Source organism: Heptranchias perlo, chromosome 2 (assembly GCF_035084215.1).
Source record: "Heptranchias perlo isolate sHepPer1 chromosome 2, sHepPer1.hap1, whole genome shotgun sequence".
Lineage (NCBI taxonomy): Eukaryota > Metazoa > Chordata > Chondrichthyes > Hexanchiformes > Hexanchidae > Heptranchias > Heptranchias perlo.
The window spans coordinates 20574408-20602069 of record NC_090326.1 but is presented as its reverse complement, the minus strand read 5'-3'; the positions used below and the strand labels follow the sequence as shown (position 1 = coordinate 20602069).

The window sequence follows — 27662 nt, the reverse complement described above, 5'->3', positions numbered from 1 at the left end:
CAAATCCCCAGGACCAGATGGTTTCCATCCCAGGGTTTTAAAGGAAGTAGGTGAGCACATTAAAAGATTATAGTTAGGGCATCTGCAAAGTTCTCTAGATTCAGGAACTGTCCCTCGAGATTGGAAAATTGCACGTCACTCCGCTTTTTAATAAAGGAGAGAGGGAAGCCAGGGAATTATCGACCAGTTAGCCTAACATCTGTTGTGGGGGAAATGCTGGAGTCTATAATTAAGGATAGGGTGACTGAACACCTCGAGAATTTTCAGTTAATCAGAGAGAGCCAGCATGGATTTGTGAAAGGTAGGTCGTGCCTGACAAACCTGATTGAATTTTTTGAAGAGGTGACTAAAGTAGTGGACAGGGGAATGTCAATGGATGTTATTTATATGGACTTCCAGAAGGCATTTGATAAGGTCCCACATAAGAGACTGTTAGCTAAGATAGAAGCCCATGGATCGAGGGAAAAGTACGGACTTGGTTAGGAAGTTGGCTGAGCGAAAGGCGACAGAGAGTAGGGATAATGGGCAGGTACTCACATTGGCAGGATGTGACTAGTGGAGTCCCGCAGGGATCTGACTTGGGGCCTCAATTATTCACAATATTTATTAACGACTTAGATGAAGGCATAGAAAATCTCATATCTAAGTTTGCCGATGACACAAAGATTGGTGGCATTGTAAGCAGTGTAGATGAAAACATAAAATTACAATGCGATATTGATGGATTAGGTGAATGGGCAAAACTGTGGCAAATGGAATTCAATGTGGACAAATGTGAGGTCATCCACTTTGGATCAAAAAAGGATAGAACAGGGTACTTTCTAAATGGTAAAAAGTTAACAACAGTGGATGTCCAAAGGGACTTAGGGGTACGGGTACAGGTACAGAGTGTCATGAACAGGTGCAGAAAATAATCAATAGGCTAATGGAATGCTGGCCTTTATATCTGGAGGACTGGAGTACAAGGAGGCAGAAGTTATGCTGCAGCTATACAAAACCCTGGTTAGACCGCACCTGGAGTACTGTGAGCAGTTCTGGGCACCGCACCTTCGGAAGGACATATTGGCCTTGGAGGGAGTGCAGCGTAGGTTTACTAGAATGATACCCGGACTTCAAGGGTTAAGTTACGAGGAGAGATTACACAAATTGGGGTTGTATTCTCTAGAGTTTAGAAGGTTAAGGGGTGATCTGATCGAAGTTTATAAGATATTAAGGGGAACGGATAGGGTGGATAGAGAGAAACTATTTCCGCTGGCTGGGGATTTTAGGAGTAGGGGGCAGTGTCTAAAAATTAGAGCCAGACCTTTCAGGAGCGAGATTAGAAAACACTTCTACACACAAAGGGTGGTAGAAGTTTGGAACTCTCTTCCGCAAACGGCAATTGATACTAGCTCAATTGCTAAATTTAAATCTGCGAGAGATAGCTTTTTGGCAACCAAAGGTATTAAGGGATATGGGCCAAAGGCAGGTATATGGAGCTAGATCACAGATCAGCCATGATCTTATCAAATGGTGGAGCAGGCACGAGGGGCTGAATGGCCTACTCCTGTTCCAATGTTCCTAATGGGTAGTGCCTTCTGCCCCAGGAGAGGAATAAAAGCCTACCTATTTCATCCCTATGCTAAATGATCATTGAGCAGGACCACCAGACAGAAAAGGAACATTGACTGGCAACAGAAACCCTCCTGGCTTAAGGAGGCATGGAGCTCGGAGTGACGTGCAACTACAAGAGTGGTAGGGGGTAGGAAGGGGATAAATGCAGGGGAGAATCATAGGGTGAAGTATACAAATGAAACATATTTAAAGTTTTGCTTTTTGTTGAGGCCAACCTACAGCATTAAAACACAGATTATTATTCCACATGAAGCAAGACCACATTTCTATTATCCCTTTCTTGCCCCAGTGATTTAATCACGTGTGGGCCTAGCTCCCTTGAAGAGTCCAGTTCCATTTAATGTTGTACACGCTAACCACTATTTGCCATAAATACACTACAGAACATGTTTGAATGGTGGTTTCTAAATGTCCTCATTTGTAAAGGTGGAGACCTGGTTACAAGATAGTGTCCACATCAAAAATGTTTCTTCGAGAGATTCTGGTAAACAACTGAAAATTTAAAAACCTTTCAACGATGATATCAAACATGTCAATCCCGCACTGTAAATGCTATTATTCAATCTGAAGAGCGCAGACAGGTTGTGACAGAGCTAAAAAGTGACCCAAACCCTTGAATAAACCCCCGCACAATTTGTATTAAACAGATACCAGGCAGTTATGTCAGTGTTTGAAATAAAACACAGCAGTTCCAGCAGCAACAGTAATGAGGAAAGGACAGCGTCTGATGAAGGGTAAACATCTGAAACGTTAACCAGTCTTTTCTCCTTGCAGACACTGACTGACCTGCTTTGTATTTATAGCATTTTCTGTTTTTATTTCAGATTTCCCAGCACTTGCCGTTCTCTCCCCCACCCCCAACTTTTTGATATGCTAGTGTTTTAATTTGAAATATAGGTGTAGAGAACGGTTAGAATTCAGTTACAGTTTGACATCTCATGCATCGCTTTAATGGATTAATGCTTTGTACTCACTCAGGAAGTTATATGGGAGTCAACTCATGGTGGGCAATCAAGAGACAACATTTTGAGAGCCAGCTGGCTACTGCAGTGTAAACCACATCACCGGAGTGAGTAAGGAAGTGAGCCAGGGGTTGCCATTTTAAGTCTCCAGCGAAGTAAGTAATTGACTGGACTAATAACAGGTAGATATCTTCATTTTAAAAAAAAATTAGAGATGTCAAGGCCTTGAGAGGGGGCAGAGGAGATTTACTGGAATGGTACCAGGGATGCGGGACTTCAGTTATGTGGAGAGACTGGAGAAGCTGGGGTTGTTCTCCTTAGAACAGAGAAGGTTAAGGGGAGATTTAATAGAGGTGTTCAAAATCATGAGGGGTTTTGATAGTTTATCTTTACTTATTCTGTTTCCACTGGCAGGAGAGTCGGTAACCAGAGAACACAGATTTAAGATAATTCGCAAAAGAACAAGAGATGAGAATTATTTTTTTTAAAAACACAGCGAGTTGTTATGATCTGGTATACACTGCCTAAAAAGGTAGTGGAAGCAGATTCAATAACAACTTTCAAAAAGGAACTGGATATACACTTGATAAGAAAAAAATAGCAGGGCTATGGGGAAAGAGCAGGAGGAGTGGGAGTAATTGGATAGCTCCTTCAAAGAGCCGGCACAGGCACAATGGGCCAAATGGCCTCCTTCTGTGCTGTAAGATTCTGAGATGAGGAGGAGGAGTGCTTTGAAACAATAGTGTATTTCCTGCACCCTTAACCAAAAGGTTTCCAGTAAATTGAGAGAGGTAAGTTCTCCCTTTCACTCATGAAGAGGTAGAATTTCCAGGGCACAAAGACCAGGACCACTCGACTCCAGACCTCATTACAGCCTTGGTCCAAACATGGACAAAAGAGCTGAATTCCAGAGGTGAGGTGAGAGTGACTGCCCTTGACATCAAGGCAGCATTTGACCGAGTGTGGCACCAAGGAACCCTAGTAAAATTGAAGTCAATGGGAAACAGGGGAAAAACTCTCCAGTGGCTGGAGTCATACCTAGCACAAAGGAAGATGGTAGTGGTTGTTGGAGGCCAATCATCTCAGCCCCAGGACATTGCTGCAGGAGTTCCTCAGGGCAGTATCCTAGGCCCAACCATCTTCAGCTGCTTCATCAATGACCTTCCCTCCATCATAAGGTCAGAAATGGGAATATTCGCTGATGATTGCACAGTGTTCAGTTCCATTTGCAACCCCTCAGACAATGAAGCAGTCCGTGCCCACATGCAGCAAGACCTGGACAACATTCAGGCTTGGGCTGATAAGTGGCAAGTAACATTCATGCCAGACAATGACCATCTCCAACAAGAGAGTCTAACCACCTCCCCTTGACATTCAACGGCATTACCATCGCCGAATCCCCCACCATCAACATCCTGGGGGTCACCATCGACCAGAAACTTAACTGGACCAGCCATATAAATACTGAGGCTACAAGAGCAGGTCAGAGGCTGGGTATTCTGCGGCAAGTGACTCACCTCTTGACTCCCCAAAGCCTTTCCACCATCTACAAGGCACAAGTCAGGAATGTGATGGAATACTCTCCACTTGCTTGGATGAGTGCAGCTCCAACAACACTCAAGAAGCTCGACACCATCCAGGACAAAGCCGCCCGCTTGATTGGCACCCCATCCACCACCCTAAACATTCACTCCCTTCACCACTGGCGCACCATGGCTGCAGTGTGTACCATCCACAGGATGCACTGCAGCAACTCGCCAAGGCTTCTTCGACAGCACCTCCCAAACCCGCGACCTCTAATACCTGGAAGGACAAGAGCAGCAGGCACGTGGGAACAACACCACCTGCACGTTCCCCTCCAAGTCACACACCATCCCGACTTGGAAATATATCACTGTTCCTTCATCGTCGCTGGGTCAAAACCCTGGAACTCCCTTCCTAACAGCACTGTGGGAGAACCTTCACCACACGGACTGCAGTGGTTCAAGAAGGCAGCTCACCACCACCTTCTCAACGGCAATTAGGGATGGGCAATAAATGCCGGCCTCGCCAGCGACGCCCACATTCCATGAACGAATAATAAAAAGAACAAAGAACTACGTTCAACTTTTTGTTTCAAATGATACTTTTTTGTATGAAATTCTGAGCTCAAGGTGAGGGAGGGTGGTGCTGGAGAATGGCTCTACCCAGCCCAGTAAGACGGATGCTGAAGATGTATCAGAGATTATAAAGAGCTTTGCACCATTAAATTGGAAGGGGATGGAAACTGTGGCCAGAAAAATTGACTACAGAAACAGGATGCTGGGTTAAGAGTCAGCTAGTTAACATTATGATGTATATTTAAGAAGAGAAACCATAGTATTTTATTAGGAACACAGATCATAGGGCGACTACGAAACCAAACCTGAACAAACCACAGGCAACTATCTCAACATTAGTGCTATAGAATGCATTACAACTCAGACTTTAATAGCTAAGGCACCTCATATGTACTCATGAAGCACTTTACAGATTAATATAAAATGTAATGCCAAATTTCACAAAAGACCTACATAAAATGGCACATTTTCATTGTTCAGTTTTAAAAAGCTGGAGACCTCGGAGGGAAGACTTATGCCATCATTAACTTAAGACAAGTAGGATCTATTTTTTTTACTTCATTTGGTATTACTAAAAATTAACCTTTTGTAACATCGGCACAGAATGTCGAGGCTGCAGATTCCAATGCAGCTTTTGGAAGGCGATAGGGAACAAGGAAGCATCAGGACCTGTACCTGCCTTCTTCCCCGTTCTCTCTGCATCTCCCCACCATCGTTACCTAACCTGAATATTTGCTGTGGTTTTATTTAATCAAGACTTTTGCAGTAACATCCTTGCCTCAAAGTTAGGCTTCAAGAATTTGCATTTCATTCAAAATACACACAACTCTGAGCTTCAAAGTGAAGCAGAGAACGATAGTCACTTACATTTTGCCGTTCACAAAGTTGATGTAGATAGGCCCTGCCCCCGACTATCACTATCTGGGCATTCCGCGGATTGCTCAGATAAGCGTCTAGTTGTCGTTGCCGTGAGCGATACCAGCAGATGTAGAAGAAGATTTTGACAATAATAAATATAATCACTATTCTGTTAGGAGTGAAAGAACATTCATTAGGAAATTATATATATGTTTCTTTTTAATAGTAAAAATCCAGCCTCTGGGAAAACAGATCTCTAAACTTCTTAAAACAAAAAATGCAATATAAAATGGACTGGCCTCAATTACGTGCTCCATAAACTCTAGGAATATATCAGCTATGGCCAGCCTCGCAATGTAATTCAATGTTTGAATCTAATGTGTCAGCTGTGGGTCAGTGGGTAGCACTCTCGTCTCGGAGTCAGAATGTCGTGGGTTCAAGTCCCACTCCAGAGGCTTTAGCACAAAATCTAGGCTGGCACATCAGTGCAGTACTGAGGGAGTGCTGCACTTCAGAACATAAGAAACAGGAGCAGGAGTAGACCATTGGCCCCTCGAGTCTGCTCCACTATTCAATAAGATCATGGCTGATCTTCGACCTCAAAAACACTTTCCCACCCGATCCCCATATTCCTTGATTCCTCTAGAGTCCAAAGAGTTTGCAGAAGGAGTCCCCTAGAATCTGCACTGTTGGAGGTGCATCTTTCAGATGAGACATCAAGCTGAGGGCCCTTTTGTCCTCTCAGGTGGACGTAAAAGATCCCATGGCACTATTTCGCAGGGGAGTTCTCCCCGGTGTCCTGGCCAATATTTTTCCTTTAACCAACATCACTAAGCTAGATTATTTAGTCATTTATCTCATTGCCGTTTGAGAGACCTTGCTGTGTGCAAATTGGCTGCCGCATTTCCTACATTACAACAGTGACTACACTTCAAAAGTACTTCATTGGCTGTGAAGCGCTTTGGGATGTCCTGAGGTCATGAAAGGGTCTATATAAATGCAAGTTCTTTTTTTCTTTAATGGTTATATATTAAAACAGGCTCCGTATCCCTGCTGGAGTGTGCAATGTGGACGTGTGGCAAGCAATGTCATCAATTCTAACTTGCTGCTATCATGGCTTCCCAAGGACCAAATCAAGGTGATGTGGCCACAGAACTAGGCAGGTTTGCATCCAGCTATTTAAATTCACTTTGCTCATTACATATACTTGAGGCCCACACGTGTTCAAGTGAAGCACGGTCACGTTTTAGTTAATAAAAACAATTCAGCAGACTTTTTCCCAAACAGAAAAAAAAAGACTTGTAGATGGAGATCTCCCTTGCGTGAACAGCACAGAGACACAGAAATGAAAAGGTGGCAAGATATGGATTGCAATAAGGTTTCAAGCTCTCAAAGAGTGCAAAAGATGTTAGAAAAGCCTTCTCAGGTATGGGATCATTATTCTTGTACTGGAGCGGTTTTTGGGTTTAGAGTTCAGGGCTGTTAGAGAGAAAACGAGGGATAACCGAGCTTTTGAAAATCAGGCTCAGCAATGGAGAAAATGGGAACATTCCATTTAAAAGTCAGAGGAGACAGCTGAGAAATCAAAAGGACTAGGAAGTAGTAAACTTACAAGAGACATACAAAATTGTATCTTTACACATTTTCAGTGTCCCAATGTGCGCAGAGATCAAAATGCAGTGATTCACTCGTCACACAGCAACAGAAGTGGAGATTGTGAGCTATGAGGGTGTGCAATTTGAGGAATTTAAGAGCGTAAAGAGTTGAGGGGGCTGGATCCTGAGTGGGGGATGTTGTTGATACAAAAGGAGGAACAAAGTAGGAGAAAGAACAGAAATGGCAGGGAACCTCTGGGTTAATGAAAAAAAATTCAGAGGATGAGTCATTAACTCAAGCACAGATACAGTGATTGGAGAGGAAATTGGAGAGCCATGAACATAGCTTTGTTGAGAGGCCACCTTACTGTACATGGTGAAGTAAGGTGGCCCTATCAAGGCTTTGGAGATGTCCAAGGCAATTACAAAGGATTCACCAAAGTATTCAAGATCGGAGTTCCAGACATGTATACCAGTGGAACAGTATACCAAAAATCATATTGTGGATTAGGAAGGATTCTCAGTTATGGATAATTTGAGAGTTAACAGCATCTTTGCAAGTATGGAAATTTTATGAAAAGGAAATAGGGTGATAATTCGGTGCTTTACCAGGACTAATGTGGAGCAAACCCCACATGCTCAAAAATCAAGATCTCAAAATGCAATTGCTGCAGCATCGTGGTTTTTATACAATTGAGCTCATGTGTTTCAGAGTCAGCAAGTAAAGTTTAAGGAAAACTTTTTTAAAAAAGAGTCTGCATCTCTACAAGACTTTTATTCAAAAACTAAACTGGAATTTAGATTTAGTCCAAATATGGATTCACTGCAGAGAAAGTGTGTGATGTGGGTGACATAGTTAAAGTGTAATCTCCTATCTTGGCATGGCCATGTTTTTATACAGTACTTACATGTACCAATAGAGTTCCATTGTATATTTATATGAGATGACTTCTCATTACCACAGACACGGTCCAGATGCTGTAAAGTCAGAGAACAGAGTGTTGGTTCAGAATATAATCCCTCAACATTCACTAGCAGCAGTAACAGTTACTATTTACACTTTACAAGAAACATTTGTGTGTGCTTCGGTCATTCAACATTTAGTCTTTAAACACAACACCACATAAAATCTTGGAGGTACCGTGATTGCCTCAACATTCAATGGTCACCATTTGGCTTTAAGGGACTCAGACTTCCTCAGCACCCCTGGACTAAGAGTGTGGGAAGGGGAGGGGGGAGAAGTGGACTACATTTTCAGGTCTTCACTGCAATTCAGTGAATCTGGATAAAAAGTGCAACTGTGTGGACTTCAGGCACGAGCAGGGCCTAGTTCAATTGCAGTTCCTCATCTCCCTGTGACCAAACAGCCCGTCAGCAATCACTATCTGGGTCACACGGGTAAGGTATCAAAGGGCAGACCAGCACCCATGGAACTTACCCCAGCCAGAATCAGCACCATCAGAACGGCAAGATTGTGGGGGGGTGGAAAAAGGATGGTAGAAAATTGGCAGAAAAAAAAACTCAGGCTGAGGATGCAAAAAACCAGCTGACTTAGCAATTGTGAAATGAAACCATAGCATTTGTCTCTGTCTTGCTCCTCATCGCCCGAGGGTGATACCCATGCTGGGGTTTGATGCCACATGCAGTGGCAGCCTCTTGCACTTCACCCAAGATGCCAGTCTTCGTGACAGTTTGTGGGGAAGGTCGACATTATAGGCAAGCTCAATCTCGAACTCAACTGATTAACACAAATTTACAGCTTCAGCCTCTGGACGGTGATCAGTCTTGGAACCCATGTTGATTTCCACCCCTCCCCCCTCCCCTACATTACACACCGTTTTTCTTTTAAAGACTAAAAGTGCATGGTGCCAAGCCTCATAGGCATTGGAGATGACAAAGGATTCACCAAAGTATTCAATATTAGAGTTCCGGAGGTGTTTAGCATTACCAGTGAAACAGGTCTTCCTGGTCTTAGGTTTATCATTGAAATGCAGCTGAGACCAGTGTGTCGAGAAACAATGATGCCAGCACGTGTCTCACTCAGAATAAAAGCAACTTAAGGGACATGGTAAAGAACAAAAATAAGAAACCAGGGACAAAAATATACATTTTGTTTTGTCAGACTACTATTTGCCTTTCTAATCCTTAATTTCCATCTCCCATCCCCCACCAGTTAGGTCAGTACTGGTCATAAGCAGGCAGAATGAATGAAATTTTAGTGTGCGAGTGTGTGCAAGAGTGTGAGTGTGTGTGTACTAGTCAGGGGAAAATTGAGTACACCTCTACCAAACTAATATGCATGTTAGTTATTCTGCGAGCTTATTTCCAGTAAACATAATCCCTCTTATTTCAAATATTAACACTATAGAATCTAGCCCATTCACCACAGATTTTAGGATACAAACATAGGAACAGGAGTAGGCCATTCAGCCCCTCGAGCCTGCTACACCATTCAATTAGATCATGGCCTTTTCTCCATATCATTTGATACCCTTACCTAACAAAAATCTATCAATCTCGGTCTTGAAAGCTTCATCTTTCATGAAGTGGAGGAAAAAGCGTCATCTTTTACATCAGTTGAGTGAAAAGATTCACCACAAACCCGCTGGTTTAAAAAAAATTGAAATTCAAAACCACATGAAGCTGTCAGAAAGGAAGTCAGTGCTAAAAATCGGGACCAACATGCCAAAACATAGGCCATTCCAATACTTCAGTGAGTTTATCCAATGAGTAGCAGAGTTTCACAAACTAGGAAGCCCAGGTTTGTTCCCTACAATTGGTCTCAGTGCCCCTGGCTTAGAAGGGAAAAAAATGGTCAGGGTTCCTGCTCCTCATCTCTACTCAGTGACCCCTACAATGGGGGCAGGTTTGGGCTTGATCAAATAGTGTGCCAGTAATCACAATCTACGCTCAATCTTGGGCAAGGTACCAGAGAGCAACTGGTGTCTTAGAACCATACCTCAGCAAGGAGTCAACACCTTCAGGAAAGAAAAAAAAAGGAAAAAAAAAATCCTCCAAAATATGCTGACTTTCAAAAGAAAAAAGTACAACTCATGGTTTCTGGATTTGAAATGGCAGGCTAAGCCTTCGGGAACAAAAATAGTGCCTGGTTACAGTTTTCAATGTTTCTGATGCTGAACAATTCGAGGAGAAAAGAAAAGGAGGTCGCAGTGGGAGTGCTCTTGAAAAATGGGTAGGCCAGCACAAAAACAAGTCCAAATCTCAGACGGCCGGACAGCTGTTAAGAAATCAGAATGTTGTTGCAAATTTGTCAATGGGGCCATACTCCAGCCAAGGAGGATAACGATTCATCAGCCAATTCATTGCAAGCACTTAACTACATAAATCAACCCTTTTCCACAATTCTGGCTCAATTTATTTTTTTGCCAGGGATAACTACTGTACTTTACCAAAATACTGTAAACCTATTAATATCATCTCACTTTTATGCAACATGGGCAGAATTTACAATACATTTTACAGGCCTAGCTACTGCACTCAAGTGCCCGAACAAAAGCAGACTCTTAGTTGCTCCTTTGCAGTGACTTACGCAAGAACTGTGAGGCAACTTAGCAGCATTCAGGGCAGAAACAAAAACACTGATCATCAATGTGCGATATGGCAAAGAGCAGCTTGCAGTAGTAACAGTGGTGAACAGCTTTGACCCAACCTGCAATAGCTTTTACTTGCCTTAAAGCAAGGCCATTTTATAAAAATTGTGAAAAATCCAACTACTTCTTCAGTTTGGATCTACGCCCATACTGTGCAAATGTAACTTTTCCAGTGAACGGCAGTCAAGGTTACCTTGATTCCCATAGTAACCTGATTAAGACTACCAGTTTCAATAGGATAACACAAGTCAGCAGTTGATGCACAAGAGAAACTAATCTAGCAACAGTAGAACCAGATGATTAGTTGACTTATTAGTGTCTCCTTATGTACAAAAAGCAAAAGTATGAGCAAATCGGAGCTAGAGGATGCCAGGCCTAAATCTAAAATTATGCTGCAACACATTGGGAAATTTAAAACAAGTCAAATCTGTCATCTGGGTTTTATACAATGGTAGAAAATCAAATCTTGCGGGGAAACATGGAATCTTAGCAACATGGCACAGCTACTGCATTTTCAGGGGCTTGACTGGCAGACCTCAGCAAAAATCCACCTTAAAAAGTGCGCTGATAGTCCCACTGTGTAAATAGCATGACCTATCTGCAGATATAATACTGCACTTACACAACTGTGGATCTACTGTCAAACACCCATGATTTTTGTCATTTGCGTGTGTCATTCAAGTCAGAGCAACTGTAGGCATAAATGTCTTATAGGCGTTGCAACAAAGGTTCACTAGATTGATTCCTGGGATGAGAGGGCTGTCCTATGAGGAAAGGTTGAGTACATTGGGCTTGTATTCTCTGGAGTTTAGAAGAATGAGATTCTAAAAGGGCTTGATAGGGTAGATGCTGAGAGGATGTTTCCCCTGGCTGGAGAGTCCAGAACTAAAAGGGACATAATCTCAGGATAAGGGGTCAGACATTTAGGACTGAAATGAGGAGGAATTTCTACACTCAGAGGGTCGTGAATATTTGGAATTCTCTACCTCAGATGGCTGTGGATGCTCAGTCTAAGTATATTCAAGACTGAGAAAGATAGATTTTTGGACTGTAAGGGAATTAAGGGATATGGGGATTGGGCGGGAAAATGGAGTTGGAGTTGAAGATCAGCCATGATCTTACAGAATGGCAGAGCAGGCTCGAGGGGCTGCACGGTCTACTCCTGCTCCTATTTCTTATGTCACAGCACAGACCACCTTTCGCAACAATGCTTAGTTTCCTTAAAACATGCTGGAAAACACGATTCTGCCTCACTATACTGTAGACTACAACACCACTCTATTCTGAATTGTGATTCAATTGTAGGAACCTGCCACTGAATGGAAACCATTATCTGTGCTAGATGAACAATATTATTTAAATTTATATCTATATGTCTTGCGTCCACACACCAGATGTTACACTTCGGATTTTATTTGTATCTTTAACAGTCATTTAATGCTATCTGCCCTGAGCCTGAAATCAATACTTTCTGATCTGGATAATTCTCTCACTAAATAATTAAACTAATTGTTAAGGAAACAGTTTTACCTTCAACACATTGTGCATTCTGTCCTTATAAAGCAGCACATCATCTGATTTACTGTGAGCAATGCCATAGAATTACATGCATAGAATGTACAGGACAGAAACAGGCCATTCGGCCCAACAGGTCTATGCCGGTGTTTATGCTCCATACAAGCCTCCTCCCACCCCTCTTCATCTCACCTTATCAGCAGATTCTTCTATTCCTTTCTCCCTCATGTTTATTTAGCTTCCCCTTAAATACATCTATGCTAGTCGCCTCAACTACTCCTTGTGGTAGCGAGTTCCACATTCCCTCCACTTTCTGAGTAAAGAAGTTTCTCCTAAATTCCCTATTGGATTTATTAGTGACTACCTCATATTTACGGCCCCTAATTCTGGTCTCCCCGACAAATGGAAACATCTTCTCTATGTCAACTCTATCAAATCCTTTCATAATCTTAAAGAGCTCTATCAGGTCACCCCATAGGAACAGGTGTGGGCCATTCAGCCCTTTGAGCCTACTCCACCATTTATCTAGATCACAGCTCCATATCTCTGGATTCCTAACAAAAATGAACTGCTAGTAATTTTTAAAAAAAATGTTGGAGTTATGCCAAAGCTCAGAAGACACTGACATGCTGCTTGAGCTTTGCTTTAAAAACTTATCAATTCAGATAGCATAAAAACATAAACAGAATAATGCCATCCTTCCTTTTAAAAATACTATGCATTCTAGCAAGCAAGAGGAGTTACCACGGACATTAACTCCCAGGGCACTGGCAAGTTATGTGTGGTCCTACAATATGATAGAACAAAGCTGCTTCTGGTATGTGAATGGAATAATTAATATTGCAGCTTGTTTTAGCATCATGTGCAGGTGCTGCAATCTAACACTGGCTGGCCCAGGGAGCACATAACCCTTAGACCTCAGACAACTCCAGGGAATTAAGCTTATATGACCAATTTTGAGACTCAGATGAGGTTTATAAAGCCATTCACAAGGCTGTCCTTGTTGTTTCATCTGAACCAGTGAATGAGATATTACCGATATGTGACAAGTTGCAACCCTGCAAGGATTCATTTAAGAACATAAGAAATAGGAGCAGGAGTAGGCCAATCGGCCCCTCGAGCCTGCTCCGTCATTCAATAAGATCATGGCTGATCTGATCCTAACCTCAAATCTAAATTCATGTCCAATTTCCTGCCCGCTCCCCGTAACCCCAATTCCCTTTACTTCGAGGAAACTGTCTATTTCTGTTTTAAATTTATTTAATGATGTAGCTTCCACAGCTTCCTGGGGCAGCAAATTCCACAGACCTACTACCCTCTGAGTGAAGAAGTTTCTCCTCATCTCAGTTTTGAAAGAGCAGACCCTTATTCTAAGATTATGCCCCCTAGTTCTAGTTTCACCCATCCTTGGGAACATCCTTACCGCATCCACCCGATCAAGCCCCTTCACAATCTTATATGTTTCAATAAGATCGCCTCTCATTCTTCTGAACTCCAATGAGTAGAGTCCCAATCTACTCAACCTCTCCTCAAATGCCCACCCCCTCATCTCCGGGATTAACCGAGTAAACCTTCTTTGTACTGCCTCGAGAGCAAGTATGTCTTTTCTTAAGTATGGACACCAAAACTGTATGCAGTATTCCAGGTGCGGTCTCACCAATACCGTATATAACTGCAGCAATACCTCCCTGTTTTTATATTCTATCCCCCTAGCAATAAAAGCCAACATTCCGTTGGCCTTCTTGATCACCTGCATACTAACTTTTTTATTTTCTTGCACTAGGACCCCCAGATCCCTTTGTACTGCAGTACTTTCCAGTTTCTCACCATTAAGATAATAACTTGCTCTGATTTTTCCTGCCAAAGTGCATAACCTCACATTTTCCAATATTGTATTGCATCTGCCAAATCTCCACCCACTCACCCAGCCTGTCTATATCCCCTTGTAGGTTTTTTATGTCCTCCTCACTCTCTACTTTCCCTCCCATCTTGGTATCATCTGCAAACTTTGATATGTTACACTCGGTCCCCTCCTCCAAATCGTTAATATAGATTGTAAAGAGCTGGGGACCCAGCACCGACCCCTGCGGAACACCACTGGCCACTGGTTGCCAGTCCGAGAATGAACCATCTATCCCAACTCTCTGCTTCCTGTTAGATAACCAATCCTCCACCCATGCCAGGATATTACCCCCAATCCAGTGATTCTTTATCTTGAGCAATAATCTTTTATGTGGCACCTTGTCGAATGCCTTCTGGAAGTCTAAATACACTACGTCCACTGGTTCCCCTTTGTCCACCCTGTACGTTATGTCCTCAAAGAACTCAAGCAAATTTGTCAGACATGACTTCCCCTTCGTAAAGCCATGCTGACTTTGTCCTATTAAATTATGTTTATCCAAATGTTCCGCTACTGTCTCCTTAATAATAGACTCCAAAATTTTACCCACCACAGATGTTAGGCTAACTGGTCTATAATTTCCAGCCTTCTGCCTACTACCCTTTTTAAATAAGGGTGTTACATTAGCAGTTTTCCAATCTGCCGGGACCTTTGCAGAGTCCAGAGAATTTTGGAAAATTATTACCAAAGCAGCCACAACCCCGACTGCCACTTCCCTCAAGACCCTAGGATGTAAGCCATCAGGTCCAGGGGATTTATCCACCTTGAGTCCCATTAATTTACTGAGTACCAATTCCTAAGTGATTTTAATCGTATTTAGCTCCTTCCCCCCCCCCCGCCCCGCACACCTAGAGCCCCCTGTTTGTCCAGTGTTGGGATAGTCTTAGTGTCCTCTACCGTAAAGATTGAAACAAAATATTTGTTCAGCATTTTTGCCATCTCCATGTTTCCCACCATTAATTTCCCGGTCTCATCCTCTAAGGGACCTACGTTTGCCTTAGCCACCCTTTTTCTTTTTATATAACTGTAGAAACTCTTGCTATCTGTTTGTATATTTTTTGCTAATTTATTTTCATAATCTATCTTCCCTTTCTTAGTCAATCCTTTAGTTACTTTTTGCTGCCTTTTGAAGACTTCCCAATCTTCTATCCTCCCACTAAGTTTGGCTACCTTATATGTCCTTGTTTTTAGTCAGATACTATCCTTAATTTCTTTACTTAGCCATGGATGGCTGTCATTTCTTTTACACCCTTTTTTCCTCAGTGGAATTTTTTTTTGAAAGTTGTAAAATAACTCCTTGAATGAACACCACTGCTCATGTACTGTCTTACCCTTTAATCTATTTTCCCAGTCCACTTTAATCAATTCCGCTCTCATACCATCATAGTCTCCTTTATTCAAGCTCAGTACGCTTGTTTGAGAACCAACCTTCTCACCCTCCAATTGGATATGGAATGTAACCATGTTATGGTCACTCGTTCCAAGGGGATCCTTAACTAGGACATTATTAATTAATCCTGGCTCATTACACAGGACCAGGTCCAAGGTTGCTTGCCCCCTTGTAGGATCAGTTACATACTGCTCAAGAAATCCATCCCTAATACACTCAATAAACTCTTCCTCAAGGCTGCCCTGCCCAATTTGATTTGTCCAGTTAATATGATAGTTAAAATCCCCCATAATTATAACTGTTCCCTTATTACATGCCCCGACTATTTCCTGATTAATACTTCTTCCAGCAGAGTTGCAACTATTAGGAGGCCTATATACTACGCCCACTAGTGTTTTTTTCCCCTTATTATTCCTTATCTCTACCCAAACTGTTTCATTACCCTGATCCTTTGTCCCAATATCATTTCTCTGTATTACAGTGATTCCTTCCTTTCTTAACATAGCCACCCCACCTCTCCTTCCTTCCTGCCTGTCCTTCCTGATTGTTAAATACCCTGGCATATTTAATTCCCAGTCGTTGTCACCCTGCAGCCATGTTTCTGTAATGGCCACAAGATTATACCCATACGTAGTTATTTGTGCCGTTAACTCGTCCATTTTGTTACGAATGCTATGTGCATTCAGATAAAGAACTTTCAAATATGTTTTGTGACACTTAGTTCCTGCTTTTTCCTTTTTTTAACACTTTACCTTTTACTCCATACCTTCTGTCCCTTCCTGACACGCTTTCCTCTGTCTCCCTGCTCAGGTTCCCAACCCCCTGCCACAGCTTTGATGCTGGGTTAATCGCCTTACGCCTTCTAGTTTTTATTTTATCTGTCGTGCCTAAAGTACACTTTCTTTCCGCTGCTCTACGCTTTTCCCTTTCACTTGTTCTTGAACAACTGTTTGTACTATTTGTATTGTAGATTTCCCCTGGGTCTTCCCCTCTCTTGCTGCTCTCAACTTTATTCCCTTCTGACTCCCCGCTCAGGTTCCCATCCCCCTGCCACTCTAGTTTAAACCTTCCCCAACAGCACTAGCAAACACCCCCGCGAGGACATTGGTCCCGGTCCTGCTCGGGTGTAACCCGTCCCGCTTGTACAGGTCCCACCTTCCCCAGAACCAGTCCCAATGTCCCAGGAATCTAAATCCCTCCCTCCTACACCATCCCTGCAGCCACACATTCATCCCGTCTATTCTCCTGTTCCTATACTCACTAGCACGTGGCACCGGTAGTAATCCTGAGATCACTACCTTTGAAGTCCTGCTTTTTAATTTATCTCCTAACTCCTTAAATTCACCTTGCAGGACCCCATCCCTTTTTTTACCTATGTCGTTGGTACCAATATGGACCACGACTACTGGCTGTTCACCCTCCCCCTCCAGAATGCCCTGCAGCCGCTCCGTGACATCCTTGACCCTAGCACCAGGGAGGCAACATACCATCCTGGAGTCACGTTTGCGGCCACAGAAACGCCTATCTGTTCCCCTATCACTATAGCCCTACCACTCCTCTTCCTCCCCTCCTGTGCAGCAGAGCCACCCGTGGTGCCCTGAACCTGGCTCTTGCTGCTTTCCCCTGGTAAGCCATCTCCCCCAACAGTATCTGAAGTAGAATATCTGTTTGAGAGGGAGGTGGCCCCAGGGGACTCCTGCTCTACCTGCCTAATCCTTTTACTCTGCCTGGCGGTCACCCATTTCCTTTCTGCCTGCGTAATCTTTACCTGCGGTGTGACCACCTCACTGAATGTGCTATCCACGATAGTCTCAGCATCGCGGATGCTCCACAGTGAATCCACCCGCAGCTCCAGCTCTGAAATGCGGTTAGCTAGTAGCTGCAGCTGGACATACTTCCTGCACACATGGTCACCAGGGACACTGGTAGTGTCCATGACTTCCCACATAGTGCAGGAGGAGCATATCACGGGTGCGAGCTCTGCTGCCATGACTTGCCTTAGACTCTCAGACTCTCCTCCCGCTCTAGGTCTCCCCTTTTATACTGTGCTCACCTCTCGGACTCTCCTGCCTCACCTGTGACGTCGCACAGTAGTTGTCTCTTGTTGCAGGTCTGCTGCTGCTTTTATACCCCAATCTCAGTCTTCTACTCTCAGGTCCACTGCCGCTCTGAGGAAAAAGTTAGTAAAAGCAAGGCAAAGCAGCACCTCCTTCCCCCACTTCACCGAACTCCCACATTTCTTTGTGTTAAAAGCCAGTGCTGATAACATATGAAAAGCACGAGAAAAGCCCACTCCATCCAGACATGATGCAGTCATGTACACCATTAACCCATTCCCGTAATCACAAAATTCACCTCTGATCCCCTTATTGGGAGGCATTAAAAAAAACATCAAAGGCCAATTCAGGAAAACCTCTGGGAAATTCCTTCCTGACTCCCCAAGCTAATCAAGCAAAGCTCAGGGAGATCACAATAACCCATAAATACTTTTTAATCCCAGCCTAACATGCAACTTACCTTTCTATAACTGGAAATGTCCTTCTTAGAAACTTGTCCAGTTCCCTTTTGAAGGACATTGGGGAATCCACACTCACCGCATACTTGGTAATCTGTTCCATAGGCCAACGAATGTGAAAATACTTCCTCTAATCTCTCTCTTTGCCCACGTGTTTCATATGCATTCTCTCTAGTACTACCATCCCTATCCATCTCAAATTTTAAAAAAATTCTTGGGAATATGGGTGTCACAGTCAAGACCAGCATTTATTGGCCATCTCTAGTTGTCCTTGAGAAGTTGGTGGTGAGCCGCCTTCTTGAACCGCTGCAGTCCGTGTGGTGAAGGTTCTCCCACAGTGCTGTTGGTAGGGGGTTTCAGGATTTTGACCTAGTGACGACGAAGGAACGCCGATATATGTCCAAGTCGGGATGGTGTGCAACTTGGAGGGGAACTTGTCGCTCTGTAAATCAAGCGTCCAACATCTAACGGACCGCAATCATGCATTCTATGATTCTACTAATTTGGTCACTTCCTCAAAAGGATTCAAAAAAGTTATATTACTGAGGGAGAGGAAGGAGAGGAAGAGGGTGCAACAAAAAATACCTGCTTGAATAAAGAAAAACAAAATGACCTAGTGAAATTGTTTCCATTTAACTCCCATTTGCCAATATATAATCTGTAGGATTTGTAAACATCATGAAATCCAGCAATGATATTAAAGTGCAGTGCTTTTTTTTTGAAAAGGCGTGGCAGAAATGTGTACATGTGAAGTGTGTTTCCAAACGTGTATTTAGCTGTTCAGGTGTCATTTTAACGTACTGCAAATCCCAGATTATTTAAACTTTTGGTTGCATTGTTTGCACTAGAATACACAAGGGCACATCTAAAAAAAAGCATTGAGAAACTAACTGACAAGCATGAGAAACTGTTTCTGGACAAAATACTTGTACCACAGGCAGATTAGACTATCGTTGAAATTTTACTAAACAAAATTACTTGATGCAGCTAGTTCCAATTTAAGTCTCATTTCTTCCACAGTCAAAAGTGCAAAATAAAATTCCAGTTTCAGCAACAATGAACCGTACTATTGCTATTCTGAGAATTCGGTGAATTGTGCAGCCCTTCACAGTTCAAAATATTCTCATCCAGCTTGAGAATCAAAAGTCAGTTTAGCATTTGAAAACGGTAAAACAAATTTTTTTTTTAAAAAAATGCATAAATCCAAAACGAACAGCCACTTCTGCAGTGACAACCAGTTAATTAAGGGGAGGATTAGGCAGGAGGAAACGGTAGTCTTTCTCTGAAGCATGCTGGCAGAACCTGCTGTAAATGAAAAATGTTAGTGGGCGGACACTCCATTCTCCAGGCATTTGGCACCAAGCCAACATTCTTGTTTTGATGTCATGGTTTTTATTGGACACTTCATAAACCTGAAGCGACTTTTACTTTTAACTTTCTATCAGAAAAAGATGCCAACACTTGTGATGAATTTTCATCACAGGAGCCCTGGAAATAAAACAGACTAGCAATAGTTTAAACTGGGTTTTACTTCCTGCTAATGTAAATCTTTCCTTGCAAAATATGGCTCCAGTCAGGAGTTTATGAAGTTTGCAGGAAAACAGCATCAAGCATCAGAACAAGAATGCTGAATTAGTTCCAGATATTTAGTGGTGTGTGACGAGTGCCTGCCTATTAACATTTTTCACTTACAGTAGATTCCCCAGCAGGTTTTGAAGACTAGCATTTCTGTAATACAGAATACTAGACCAGTTCCAGTGTCATACAAATATTAAACATTGAGGAGACCAGAAGATTACAATGATGTACTCCTTCCAGAGATTAAAAGGTCAAAGTGCATTGTTGCTCTGTATTGCAATTCATCTTTACCTGATGTGGACACAGGGTACAGAATGGAAACATACAATATTCCCAGCGACCTCTAATATCAGCTTTTACCAGTTTCCACCAATAAATTCCTGGATTTTTCCAGGTAGGTGGATTGGTAAAAAGCAATTTCTGCTAGTTGCTCGCCCTCAAAAACAAGAGTTCTCTTTGCTCCCAGTGGATCCCAAAATGAGCGCAAGTTGGGCAAGTGACATCATCACATATGCTGTGCGATGCGCATGCTTCCGGAGACAAACGTGCAGCACCAAATTCTGGAAGCAAAACAACTTGAGGTCGGTCATTCGGTGAGATTGCTCGTAGGCTGTTTAAAAATGGGAAGAAAAATTGAAATATTGGTCCTCCTGATCTTAACTTCAAAAATAATGGAAATTTCAGGTATTTACTAAGCAGGTAACCCAAATAAGTACACTGTTTTGCTGCCAACCACTGACGCGTGGCATGGAGACTGTATGCAACTGCTATGAGTTTGTTCCTCATTGAATATGGAATAAAGGCTTTCCTGTATTGGACCCGACAGTGCAGAATTATACGGAGCCTCACATATTGATGGGAATGGAGCTCGATCACTGCTTTATGAAATCCCACTTTACATTGTCTAAAGCCTGAAAAAATACAAGTGTTTAGGTTTGTCCCTTATACCATAGGTGACGAGGTAAAATTACGTGGAGTGTGTGATGAGACAAGACTGTATAGAATAGTCTGTATGTAAAGTCACATATAGGCCAGACCGGGTCAGGACGGCAAGTTTCCTTCCCTAACGGACATTAGTGAACCAGATGGATTTTTACGACAATCCAGTTGTTTCATGGTCACCATTATTGATACTAGCTTTTTATTCCAGATTTTATTTAATTAACTGAATTTAAATTCCCCAGCTACCATAGTGGAATTTGAACTCATGACTCCTGATTATTAGTCCAGTAACATAACCACTATGCCACCATACCCGGTGAAGATTTTATGGAGTGTGATAAGGCAGGATTGTATAGAATACAGGATAATGTAAGAGTACATGACAAGGCAAGATTGGTGCTTGGAGCTGAATCATTAACTCATGAAATCCCACTTCACATGTTCCTCCAAAGCAGAAACCAAAGCCCGAAATAAGTACGAATGGTTTAATCTCTTCATTATCTATACATTTGATAACTACTTAACAATCCTAACAACCCTAGTATTTCTGCTAAAGTAACAAGGGGTTTAGTGAGATTCAAAATAAAAACTGATTTCTGCTGATTTTCTCTGAAACTTACCCTTTGAGGGCTCTAATTCCTTTCTCCTACTTGCTGATGCTAAAACTAAAAACAGAAAAGCATGATAAAAAAAACTGGCTTCATGAATTGGCAATTAAAACTGATTTTAAAAAGGTGCTTCAGTATTCCTCCAACAACAACTTGCATTTATATAGCGCCTTTAACGTAGAAAACATCCCAAGGCGCTTCACAGGAGTGATCAAACAAAATTTGACACCGAGCCACATAAGGAGATATTAGACTAGGTGACCAAAAGCTTGGTCAAAGAGGTAGGTTTTAAGAAGCATCTTAAAAAGGATAGAGAAGTAGAGGGGCTTAGGGAGGGAATTCCAGAGCTTAGGGCCTAGGCAGCTGAAGGCACGGCCACCAATGGTGGAGTGATTCAAACTGGGGATGTGCAAGAGGCCAGAATTGGAGGAGCGCAAAGTTCTCGGTGGGTTGTAGGGCTGGAGGAAGTTACAGTGATAGGAAGGGGCGAGGCCATGGAGGGATTTGAAAACAAGGATGAGAATTTTGAAAAATCGAGGTGTTGCTGGACCGGAAGCCAATGTAGGTCAGCCAGCACTGGGGTGATGGGAGAACAAGACTTGGTGCGAGGTAGGATATGGGCAGCAGAGTTTTGGATGAGCTTCAGTTTATGGAGGGTGGGAGATGGGAGGCCGGCCAGGAGAGCATTGGAATAGTCAAATCTAGGGGTAACAAAATCATGGATGAGGGTTTCAGCAGCAGATGAGATGAGACAGGAGTGGAGGCGGGCGATGTTAGAGGCAGAAGTAGGCAATCTTGATGATAGAGAGGATATGGGGTCGGAAGATCAGGAAGTAGAATCAGTATGGGTGGAGATAAGAAATAACAAGGGACAGAAAACACTGGTGGGAGTAGTTTATAGGCCCCATAACAGTAATTATACTGTTGGACAGAGTATTAATCAAGAAATAAGAGCTTGCAGCAAAGGTAATGCAGTAATCATGGGAGACTTTAATCTTCATTTAGACTGGACAAATCAAATTGGCAAAAGTAGTTTGGAGGATGAGTTCGAGGAATGCATTTGAGATAGTTTTCTAGAACAATACGTCATGGAACCAACCAGGGAACAGGCTATTTTAGATCTTGTAATGAGACAGGGTTAATTAGTTATTTCATAATAAGGGATCCTCTGGGGAAGAGTGATCATAATATGATGAATTTCACATCGAGTTTGAGAGTGACGTACTTAAGTCCGAAACTAGAGTCGTAAACTTAAACAAAGCCAATTACATAGGTATGAGGGGCGTATTAGCCAAGGTTGATTGGGAAATTAGATTAAAAGATATGACTGTAGACAAGCAATGACGAAGATTTAAAGAAATATTTCACAATTCTCAGCAAATATACATTCCATTGAGGAATAAAAACTCCATGGGAAAAGTAATTACATCAGTGGTTAACTAAAGGAGGTAAGGATAATATTAGATTAAAAGGGGTTTATAATGTTGCCAAGAACAGTAGTAAGCTTGAGGATTGGGAGAGTTTTAGAAACCAGCAAAGGATGAGCAAAAAATTGATAAATAGGAGAGTAAACTAACAAGAATGTAAAAAGGAAGAGATTAGTGAAAGTAAACGTGGGTCCCTTAGAGGCAGAGACAGGAGAAATTATAATGGGGAATCAGGAAATGGCAGAGACGTTATTTTGTATCTGTCTTCACAGTAGAAGGCACAAAAAACATACCTGAAATAGTGGGGAACCAAGGGGCTAATAAGAGTGAGGAACTTAAAGTAATTAATATGAGCAAAGAAAAAAGTACTGGAAAAATTAATGGGACTAAAAGCCGACAAATCGCCTGGCCTACATCAGAGGGTTCTAAAAGAGAGATGGCAGATCCATTGATCTAGAATTTAGGGAATTTTGGAAGAGCGGTCCCAGTGGATTGGAAGGTAGCAAATGTAACCCCGCTATTCAAGAAAGGAGGAAGAAAGAAAACAGGGAACTACAGGCCAGTTAGCCTGACATCAAGAGTCAGGAAAATGCTGGAATCTATTGTTAAGGACATGGTAACAGGGCACTTGGAAAATCATCATAATACGATTAGGCAGAGTCAATGCGGTTTTATGAATGGGAAATTGTGTTTGACAAATCTATTAGAGTTTTTTGAGGATGTAACTAGCAGGGTAGATAAAGGAGAACCAGTGGATGTAGTATATTTGGAATTCCAAAAGGCATTCGATAAGGTGCCACACAAAAGGTTGTTACACAAGGGCTCATGGGGTTGGGGGTAACATAATAGCTTGGATAGAGGACTGGTTAACGGGCAGAAAAGAGAGAGCAGGAATAAACGGGTCATTTTCAGATTGGTCGGCTGTAACTAGTGGAGTGCTGCAAGGATCAGTGCTTGGGCCTCAGCTATTTACAATCTATATTAATGACTTGGATACTTGCTCTCTTCGTCGAAGTTTGCTGACGATACAAAGCTAGGTGGGAAATTAAGCTGCGAAGAAGGCACAAAGAGTCTGCAAAAGGATATAGACAGGTTAAGGTGAGTAGGTAAGAAGGTGGCAGTTGCAGTATAATGTGAGGAAATGTGAGGTTATTCACTTTGGTAGGAAGAATAGAAAAACAGAATATTTTTAAAATGGTGAGAAACTATTAAATGTTAGTGTTCAGAGGGATTTGGGTGTCCTTGTACACAAAAAAAATCATGCAAGTACAGCAAGCAATTCGGAAGACAAATGGTATTTTGGCCTTTATTGCAAGGGGTTTGGAGTACAAGAGTAAGGAAGTCTTGCTGCAATTGTAGAGGGCGTTGGCGAGACCACACCTGGTCTCCTTACCTAAGGCAAGTATATCCTTCCTTAGGAGGCAGTGCAACGAAGGTTCACTAGATTGATTCCTGGGATGAGAGGGTTGTCCTAAGGGGAGAGCTTCAGTAGAATGGGACAATACTCTCGACTTTATAAGAACGAGAGCTGATCTCATTGAAACACAAGATTCTAAGAGGGCCTGACAGGGTAGATACTGAGAGGGTGTTTCCCCTGGCTGGAGAGTCTAGAACTAAAGGGCATAGTCTCAGGATAAGGGGTCAGACATTTAGGACTGAGATGAGGAGGAATTTCTTCGCTCAGAGGTTTGTGAATCATTGGAATTCTCTACCCCAGAGGTCTGTGGATGCTCAGTCGTTGAGTATATTCGAGACTGAGGTCGATAGATTTTTGGACTCTAAAGGGAATCAAGGGATCTGGGGATTGGGCGGAAAAGTGGAGTGGAGGTCAAAGATCAGCCATGATCTTATTGAATGGCGGAGCAGGCTTGAGGGGCTGTATGGCCTACTCCTGCTCCTATTTCTTATGATAATTATGTTTACTGGCCTATAGGCCTGACGAGTTAATAACCAGCTCACACTGAAGTGAAATCTCATTGGTGCATGGGCACTTGGAAACTCAATTAAAGCCTTTGCTGTAGCAAAGTTGGGCCAAAGACAATAATGAGATGTGAAAGTGAAGGAACACAATTCAAACTCACTTTATATTGAGGATGATAGACAGCTGGCAATAAGCCAATGCAGAAATTCAGTCTTTAAGGTACCTTTGATATTATAACAAGGCTGGGATGTTTTTTGTCAGGTTACATTCTACCCTCCTTAAGGTGTACGGTGCCACAGTCATGAGTCACTCGCTCCCAGCCAGTATTCAGGTGTGACCCTCGACAATGAGTGTCCACCAGCTATTAAATCGCAGAAGGAATCACAGTTGAGCCCTTTCCTGTCTTCATCGGACTCCCGTAAGTTTGGGTCTCCAGCAAGGGTCTTTGGATAGTGATCAGGAATGGGAACCCAAGATGTCCATCCCATCTCTAGCCCAAGGACACCCACTGCAACTGTAGGGCCCCTACCGAGACTAGGGATCAAACCCAAGACTTTCCAGATCTCTATGGTTCGGCTGCTCACTGAGCAATTGAGAGACTAGTTTGCTCAGTTAAATAGAACCGTTGCCCCACCCCTAAATCAGTGAGAATCAATGACTACATTTAAATTTTTTTAAAATTCATTTGCAAGATGTGGGAACTGCTGTCAAGGTCGGCAGTTATTGCCCATCCCTAGCTGCCCTTGAGAAGTTGGTGGGCCTTTTTTAAAAAATTCATTCATGGGATGTGGGCGTCGCTGGCAAGGCCAGCATTTATTGCCCATCCCTAATTGCCCTTGAGAGGGTGGTGGTGAGCCGCCTTCTTGAACCGCTGCAGTCCGTGTGGTGAAGGTTCTCCCACAGTGCTGTTAGGTAGGGAGTTCCAGGATTTTGACCCAGCAACGATGAAGGAACGGCAATATATTTCCAAGTCGGGATGGTGTGACTTGGAGGGGAACGTACAGGTGGTGTTGTTCCCATGTGCCTGCTGCTCTTGTCCTTCTAGGTGGTAGAGGTCGTGGGTTTGGGAGGTGCTGTCGAAGAAGCCTTGGTGAATTGCTGCAGTGCATCCTGTGGATGGTGCACACTGCAGCCACTGTGCGCCGGTGGTGAAAGGAATGAATGTTTAGGGTGGTGGATGGGGTGCCAATCAAGCGGGCTGCTTTGTCCTGGATGGTGTCGAGCTTCTTGAGTGTTGTTGGAGCTGCACTCATCCAAGCAAGTGGAGAGTATTCCATCACACTCCTGACTTGTGCCTTGTAGATGGTGGAAAGGCTTTGGGGAGTCAGGAGGTGAGTCACTCGCCACAGAATACCCAGCCTCTGACCTGCTCTCGTAGCCACAGTATTTATATGGCTGGTCCAGTTAAGTTTCTGGTCAATGGTGACCCCCAGGATGTTGATGGTGGGGGATTCGGTGATGGTAATGCCGTTGAATGTCAAGGGGAGGTGGTTAGACTCTCTCTTGTTGGTGAACCACTGCTTAGTAGCGGTTTGATACAACCGAGTGGCTTGCTAGGCCATTTCAGAGGGCAGTTCAGAGTCAACCACGTTAATTTGGGACTGGAGTCACATATAGGTCAGACCGAGTAAAGACGACAGGTTTCCCTCCCTAAAAAAGGACATTAGTGAACTTGTTGGGTTTTACGAAAATCCGACAGCTTCATGGTCACTTTTACTACCAGCATCTTTTTATTTCCAGGTTTTTTTAAAATTGAAGTCGAATTCTCAAACTCCCATTCTTTGGGTTATTAGTCCAGGCCTCTGAATTACTAGTCCAGTAACATAACCATTGCACTACTGTACCCTAAAAGTTGTACTTTGCTGCATATTTCTGAACTACACAACAGGTGTTCATTATGTTTGGCACTATATCTCATTGGAACTACTTAAGTTAACTGCTATTGTCTTGGTAGTGTTGTTCAACCCTTGGAAGTGATGTTTGTGAATCATGCTGGTGATAAGGATGAAAGCAGCATCAATCCTGAAAGCATAGAGCTTTGTGTGAGATTATTATAGTTTTCTTTTTAAATGGTAGCATAGTGTTTATATTTTATTGCATATTTTCATTAATACAAACATCTATTTACTTTGTGTGTAATGCAATGTTTCTACTTAACAAACAGCATACGTTGGTCTATCAGAGTACTGTAAACAATTTTACAACACCAAGTTATAGTCCAGCAATTTTATTTTAAATTCACAAGCTTTCGGAGATTTTCTCCTTCCTCAGGCAAATGTTTCAAGATCTTGAAACATTTGCCTGAGGAAGGAGAAAATCTCCGAAAGCTTGTGAATTTAAAATAAAATTGCTGGACTATAACTTGGTGTTGTAAAATTGTTTACAATTGTCAACCCCAGTCCATCACCGGCATCTCCACATCATGACTATCAGAGTACTGGCATGGAGGAACGACTGAGCTGAATTAACACTAATTAAGATAGTTATTTACTTAGCAGTGCTTTAACTGTGTATGTTAATCTGATTTCCTTGTACTGTTGGGTTGATGTACTTCTTCACCCCAAGAAAGGTTCCAGTCTCAACCAGAATACTTTACAAAAAAAAAGTTTACTGTATCTCATTTACCTCTGGAACTGTCACCTCATAATTGTGCAAAACTGGTGACACTTGCACACTTTGACAGAATAATTCAGCTGCCTTGGCTTGAAGGGAATACAGGCAGTCAGCAGTCTACTCATTCCTTTTATTATGGCCTTAACGAAACATGTTAAAAACAAAAACAACAACGAACTTGCATTTATAAAGCGCCTTTCACAACCCCTTGATGTCCCAAAGTGCTTTACCGCCAATTAAGTCCTTTTTGAAATGTAGTCACTGTTGTAATGTAGGAAACACGGCAGCCAATTTGTGCACACCAAGGTCCCACAAATAGTAATTAAGTAAATGGCCAGATTGTCTGTTTTAGGTGTTGGTTGAGAGATAAATACTGGCCAGTTAAGGGATTTAAAGACGAGGATGAAAATTTTAAATTGGAGGTGTTGGGGGACTGGGCGCCAATATAGGTCAGCAAGGATGGGAGTGATGGGCAAACGAGACTTGGTACGAAATAGGGTACAGGGAGCTGAGT

General features: G+C 42.6%; 1 protein-coding gene across 1 annotated transcript in view; it reads right to left on the bottom strand.

Moving 5' to 3' along the window:
* si:dkey-118j18.2 (uncharacterized) overlaps positions 1-27662 on the bottom strand; it is a 54312-nt gene that overhangs the window by 10609 nt on the left and 16041 nt on the right. Inside the window, exons 2-3 of the mRNA XM_068001003.1 lie at positions 8037-8106; positions 5543-5702 (exon numbers count right to left, since the gene is read on the bottom strand). Coding sequence (XP_067857104.1) covers positions 5543-5702; positions 8037-8056 — 180 coding nt within the window. The 5' untranslated portion in view covers positions 8057-8106. The remainder of the gene's footprint in view (positions 1-5542; positions 5703-8036; positions 8107-27662) is intronic.